This window comes from Pinus tabuliformis, chromosome J (genome assembly GCF_031772625.1).
Source record: "Pinus tabuliformis cultivar Carrire ecotype Pingquan chromosome J, CPIR1, whole genome shotgun sequence".
In the NCBI taxonomy this organism is placed as follows: Eukaryota; Viridiplantae; Streptophyta; class Pinopsida; order Pinales; family Pinaceae; genus Pinus; species Pinus tabuliformis.
Genome location: NC_142295.1, coordinates 123,147,428 through 123,154,818, shown reverse-complemented (window position 1 = coordinate 123,154,818; position 7,391 = coordinate 123,147,428). Strand labels below are relative to the sequence as shown.

The window sequence follows — 7,391 nt, the reverse complement described above, 5'->3', positions numbered from 1 at the left end:
TTCAAACTTCTCAAAAAAAAATTAGAGTTGACATTGGTCAATGAAAAAACCTCACTTGTTTAGATCTTAAATCTTAGTTTTAGTAAATTGACTTGGGTAATAAGGAATGTTTGGCTAATGGATAAATTTTGCATGTAGTTAGCAATAATGGAAGTTAGAATATATAGAAAATAATAATCTAAAATATATTCTTATGGATATTATAAAGCATTTGTAATTATGGTTAATTCATTGTTATTTGTAAAGAAAGGATGTTTAAAAATATAAGTAGCGTATGACATCTAGTCAATCAATGATTAAATTTCTTGTGATGAAACATCTCCTTGACATGTATAATATTGTATTCATGGACTCTATATTTACAAGAATTTATTGTTTACAAATCCTATCATTGTGTCTTGTAATTTTAAAATTGGTTTTGAGAGAGGAGAGAGGTATGAATGTTCCGTATGGTAAGGGATGTGATCATAGATCTTCTCTTCATAAGTGTTTCTTGAGAGGAGTACTCATATTGTTATGATTTTTAATCACTCCGCTTAAAGAGAATGAAAAGGGAAAATTACTAAAGACAAATTTAACCAAAACGTGTAGGAATTCTTAGGATTTGGATTCAACCTAATTAAAAAAAGGTAAAAAAGAAAAGAAAAAAACATCAATTTAATTATTAATTCATCACAAAATCCCACGAAATGAACATTCACTTTGTGTTCATGCTTAAGTCATGCACCATCTATACTTTAGGAAAGGATATCCATCAAAACTAATGTGTCAACACTAATGGAAAATTACTAACGTTGTGATCCTCTAATGCATGATGGACTGTTAATCTCATTATCGCGCTAATTTGAATCAATAATTGTTAGCCTCGAAATGAGTTGTAATAGATACCCATAAAATTGTCCCTCCACATAATGGAAACCCTCTTTTTCTTCCTATTCTAACATTTTTCAAGAGATTTTTTTATACTATGAAAGTTGCAGTGCCTTTACCACATGTATCATCTAGGGTAATAATCAATTTTTTTACTACAAAATTTCGAAAATTGTGACCACAATTATTATTGACCACAACTTATTTGACAATGAATAAGTATTTATTCTTCTTCACCTCAAGTTGATTTGATGAAAATCAAATGCCCCATCTTTCATGCATTAAATCTTCTTATAATTTATCAATTAATATTTTACTTATTAAAAACTCGCAATTAGTTATTCATGAACCCAACTTAAATTTTTTTATTAATCATCCATACACCATTTAAAAAATCCCTATTTTTAAATAACATAATAACTTTCATCCAATTCAATATTTCCTTTCTCTTATCCATAAAACCTATTTGAATTTCCACTTATGAACTATCCTTGATTTATTAAAAAAAAATAAAAAAAAAATTAACAAATGACCCTTTATTTCTTCCTATTCTAACATTCTTTAAAATATTTTTTTTTTTATATTATAAAAATTGCACTACCCTTACCACATGTCTCATCTAGGTTAACATCAATTTGTTTTCTACGATATTTCGAAAATTGTGATAATGACCGCAATTATGGTTTACCCCAACTAATTTGACCATGAATAAGTTATTTTTGTTCACCTCAAATTATTTTGTTGAAAATCAATGAAAATGAAATACCCTCTACCCTCAAATTATGACCGAATGGCTCTTCGCCGTCGAAGTCTACTTAAGAAGGTACGTTGTCGTTGACATTTTTCTAATGCTTCCAGATATTCGATGACAAAACCGCCCTGCCCATGAGGTTAACACCGTTATTCATGGAACGACAAATCAATGCGTATATCGTATGCGTAGATACCTTCTATCATAAATCATCCTCGTAGAGGCATGGGATAGGTGTCACTCAATTTTGGGTTAATTTTGGATGACAGAAAATGGATTAGGATTATATTTTGGGTTATAACAAGAGATTTTGATTTACAATGGATTAAGAGATTGCACTTTTATCTTTTTGACAGACGGAGGACGGAATTAGACTTCCACCATAAAATCATTACTATACAATAAAGTTGTAACTCTCTAACTCGAATTGTTTAAATAACATTAAAATATAAAATTAAATAAATCCAATATATTGCAACTCGCTCACTCGAATGGTTTAAATAAAAGTTAAATAAATCCAAAAACTTATACAGAATCTTCCAAGATATAATCTTAGATTTACTCACCTATCTAGATCACCCATACATAAGTAACTGTTCGTCAGTTTAAAGTTCCAAATCCACAAATAAAATTTAAAGCTTTAATGTTGAATGATAATATGGATTACAGCAGCTTTGACTAAAAAGTGCACCCATACATAAGTAACTGGTCGTCAGTTTAAAGTTCCAAATCCACAAATAAAATTTAAAGCTTTAATGTTGAATGATAATATGGATTACAGCAGCTTTGACTAAAAAGTGCACGAGGATTTTGACGATTTTGTGTTTACCGAATGCGGAGAAACTAGGGGATGTGAGTTCTGACATACAACGCCATTGGTAAACGCGAATCGGGATAATTAGGTGAGGAGACAAAGAAGAAAAATGACGGATTACAATATTATCTAAATCTATTATTCCTGTTTTTGAAGTCATGATAGCAATGGAGTTAGGGAAACGTCCGCATTCAGATCTTTGGAGAGCCAGGTATGGAAGTCAATATTAATCGGCCGCATATTCCCATTAAAACCAAGAAAATGAGCATATAGTCGGTGTTGTCTCCGGCAACAAGCCAGTGGAGATAACAAAAGTCGCTGCATGTCACTTTCTCATTGATGTACAGATTTGGAAACGTTCGCATATAACCCTCTATAAATATTCCCCCCTCCTCCTCCCCTTGTGCATACTAGCGTAAGAAGCTATTGTTTTGTTTTGTGCGATAGTATTGAAGAAAAACTATCGGCTTACAGTAGAGCTGAAGATGGTGTCAGGGACTGCAATAACGGAAGAAGTGTGTCAAGTGGAGGCAAGGAGACTGTGGAACGCCATGGTGAAAGACAGCCATAACCTCTTCCCAATGGTTTTGCCTGAACTTGTCGCTTCCGTGACCTTAATTCAAGGAGATGGAGGCGTGGGCAGCATCAAGCAGATCAACTTCACCCCCGGTATAACTCCCATAAATTCCTCTGTTGATTACATATTCTACGTAATATCATTATAATTTCACTTCTAGGTATTTCCGTTTTTGAATTAAAGGATCCCCCTGCAAATGAGGTTGAATAATTTGTTATCATTTGGTGCTTACAAGGTTTTTCACGTTCTTGTCACAGATCACAAGGATTTCAGCTTCGTCAAGGAGCGAGTGGATGAAATTGACGAGGAAAAAATGGTATTGAAGTATACAAATATCGAAGGAGGGGTGCTGGGAAAGAAACTGAGTGCTGCAAAGTTTGAGGTCAAATTCGTTCCCAGGAAAGAAGGGGGATGTGTCGCGAGCTGGATCTGTAATTACGAGACCCTTCCTGGTTCTCAGCTTGAAGAAAGCAAAGCAAAAGAGATAAAGGAAAATAGCATTGCCATGTTGAAGAAGATCGAGCAGTATCTGCTCTCCAATCCTTTTTTATACTGATCAACATATCTCTATGCGCTTATGTCTTCGTATGCATTAATAGTTTAGTGCTGAGCATTATATGAATGAAACGGCAAAATAAAGAAAGGTGGTGATATGCCTTCGGCCCATCGTCCATAGTTCTCGTTATTTCTGGGCTGTAACATGCCCTCTACGTCTTTGCAATCGTAACTTTATCGTTATATATAATGTGTGTATTTCCATCCATATAAATAAATAAATGAAGTTGTGTATTTCCATCCATATAAGGCGAATTTCCCTTGTTTTTATTCAAACACAGTCATGTTTAGCATATTAAATAGATCAGTCCTTTTTATGAGTGAAATGCATGTAGAATTTCTGGGAACTGCTCAGTTGGTTTGTTTTTCTTTGTAAAATTATACATGTTATGGGCCTTATTAGTCCCCGCGGCATGCTAGGCAGGGACTATGGTAACCGATATGATGCGCATTAACATTAATTGCACTGTTTAAGATTCTCAATAACCAAAGTTTTAAGACTTGCAACCTATTTTTCATAGCGAATTTTTTTTTGCCATCTTATTTGGCCTCTTCAGGGAAGCCATAACCATATGTTATTTTCATGTTTCTTTGAAATGTTTCCTTGACATTTTCAATTGTGAAACCAATGCCCGCATTAATTCATTTTGGTTAAATGTCTTTATTTAGACATGTTAGTAATATATATGTTAGGGATAGCACACTGCATGCAACCAGACCACCAGACCAAATACCACATGACCAAATACCACATGGCTGCACATGGCTACTATGTGCCCTCGTGTCTGTGATACTAGTTAACATTTCATTACTTCCAATTTGTCATACCAATTAACATTTCATTCCTTCCTGCAATAGTGGATTATGTGGATTATGGTATCCTACGATATTATTGCACCCATTAAGAAAGCCTTTTGGGGTTTCTTTTCATTGCATATTGGCCATTTTCATTTCCAACAGGATTTCCTCTCATAAATTACATCGCATGTAAAGCAAGCCAGACCACCAGAAGAGGGCTACGTTAGATTTGGGCGAAAGAAAATACTGGTGTTCCGGTGTTTAGAGAATGACCTTTAGAAAAATCGAGGCTAAATGTGGGTTGATTAGCTCCTAAATAACTGATGTGGAAAATGAGTTTCTCAGGCAGGTCTTTCTTGGTTTTCCAAACCACCCATCCGAGTCCAGCATATACAAGTCCATTTTTGTGCCCAGTTTCCTGCATCCTTCACGAACAGCCCGTCACACATGTTATCATACATTCAGCCCTCTTCCAACATCTTGTACAGGAAATACCAGTCATGGTATGGTCTTTCGCTTCTACCAACTCGGATAGGAATACTGATCACGATATGGTATTTCGCTTCGAGCAACTCAAATAGGCAATACCAGTCACAGTATGGTCTTTCTATTTTCCTTCTTGAAAACAAATGAGCGTTGCACTAACCAATATTTTTGTTTCACCCATGGGTAGAGCTACACCAACTATAGGAACCACTACCCACCTTGGCCGATTCTTCAATTAGTAATGGCCGAAAACACCTTGTTTCTCCTTGGGAAAACACACTTTATATCACTTGTGAAGATCTAAGCGGAGATTTTCTCTTTGTCTCTCCTATCAAAATGGTGAAGTTATTAGTCGGACTTGGACTTCGCAGAGCACCTCCTAACCTGTAAGTATTATCGCTGCCATGAAACCTGCCTTATATTCCACCTTATTGCTCTGTTGCTCTTCGACCTGGCTTGGCTGGCTCTTCTACCCTGCTTCTGGTTTCCATCCTTCTATAATCGCAACTGCCCAATACACATGCATATGGGAATAGACAGGTACATGTGCATATCCAGTGTGGCAACATCATGAACGTAACCACGTGCTCTCTCCATTCGGTTCACTGTAGGGGCACTTTCCGATATACTGAGAACGGGATAGTAGAGAAATAGAATGCTTTGGTACGTTGTCTAGGTTATTATGGTTGCTGCGAGAATCATGGTATATCGCCACTTTATCCATTCTCGGGTTTCAATATGCCTACTCGGCTTTCAATCTACCTAATCACAGATGTTTTCTTGGTGCAACATTAGGTGGCCTGCTTTAGAGCTTGCATGCTATGTTACAAAGACAGAGGTGTAATGTTAGGTGGCCTGCTTTAGGACTTGCATGTTATGTTATGGAGAGAGACGAAGAGAGGTGTAAGGAACATGGCCCTCTTATAGGGCCCATAAGGTGGATCAATGTTCTCATTTTCATTTTTATTCTTATTGAAATCGTTTGAATTTCATATCTTTATTTTAAACTTGAACTAATTATACAATTTGCAGGGATTTTCCTATTTCACGTTCTAACTAGCATGGAGTTCATATGTTTAGAAATATCCTCTCCTCTCCCCTTAACCAAAGGTTGTGTGTGAGGTTTCGCAAAGGGAGGGCATTTATGGAGCTGGGCACCAACAAGTTCATTGTGCACAGGTAGTTCTTTGATTTTCAAAAGCCGTTTAACTAGTTTCATGCATTTATTTTCTGTAATATACAGGTTTAGCGTTTACGATCATTAGGATTTTAATAATGCAGCGTATGTTGTGCACAGGTAGTTCTTGGATTTTCAAAAACCCTTAATGCATTTATTTTCTAAAATATATTAGGATCATTAGGATTTTAGTAATGGAGCAAATGTCTACTAAGATCCTTGATTTGAATTTTGGCCATCAACCCTTTTAAAATGCAGACGATGCCCCTTTAACAAACCCATGTTTGGTGGCCTCTGCAACAAAACTTGATTTCGTTGGAGAAATTGGTTTAAACCAAGATAATAACCTAAAAACCTCTATTCGAAGTAAAATTTGAATGCATCTATATTTGTATGAATAAATAGTTTAGTGCTGACATTATATGAATGAAATGGCCAAATAAATAAAGGTGATGATATGCCTTTGGCCCATCGTCCATCGTTCTCGTTATTTCTGGTTTGTAACATGCCCGCTATGTGTTTGCAATCATAACTTTATCGTTACATGAATGTGTGTATTACCATCCATATAAATAAATTGCATGTGTGCAAGGCGAATTTCCCTTGTTTTTATTCAAACACAGTGATGTTTAGCATATTGAATAGATCAGTCCTTCTATGAGTTGTTTTTATTATTAAATTTTAAAATTTATTCATCTTTTTAATTGAGTTAATTGTTTATGATTTTTTAACTAAAATCAAGATTTTCATCAATTTTATATTTAATTTCAAATAAACTTTATGGATAGTCTAGATTTAATAATTTGAAAATATTCGTTTTGGTATACATAGTTTAACTAAACAAATTAAGGATTTCCAAACTATTTTTTCTGTTTCAAAATTATGAAGTGTATTTTCTACCTATAGTCTATCTTGGTGTTGCAAACTCTCACCTCCACTCTATCCTAATGTTACTGTTGACACCTAATCATAGGGATTGGGTGAACAACTATAATTACTATAAATAACTAATAGAGAAGATGAAGAGTCATCTGGAGATGAACTGAATAGTCACTCTCTCTTGCATATAATAATGAACAACTTCAATGAATAATATGATCTGATTTGAGGAGTTACCTCCTGGTTTGACATGGTATAGAGCTTAGGTCTCTAGGTTTAGGAATTCTACATGCACCTTTGTAACTCCTCTTTGTTCGGGCTCTTCTATTCATCAGATCTTCCATTCTGGCTAAGCCAGCTATGACGCTGATGCTTCCACTAGTTTGACAGTTTATTCATTGATTGAACGTTTCTATAGTGCTACCTTCTCTGCTCCTATCGCTACTTGATACTTGCATACAAAACGCTCAGACTTTTCTATGCT

The 7,391-nt window shown here is 35.2% G+C and overlaps 1 protein-coding gene across 1 annotated transcript; it reads left to right on the top strand.

Moving 5' to 3' along the window:
* Nucleotides 1-2,843: 2,843 nt before the first annotated feature.
* Nucleotides 2,844-3,822, top strand: LOC149225902 (pathogenesis-related protein 1-like). The gene is made up of 2 exons (XM_089377331.1): nt 2,844-3,104; nt 3,270-3,822. The coding sequence occupies exons 1-2, from the start codon at nt 2,921-2,923 to the stop codon at nt 3,566-3,568; spliced, it is 483 nt and encodes a 160-aa protein (XP_089233457.1). The 5' UTR covers nt 2,844-2,920; the 3' UTR covers nt 3,569-3,822.
* The last annotated feature ends 3,569 nt before the right edge of the window (nt 3,823-7,391 follow it).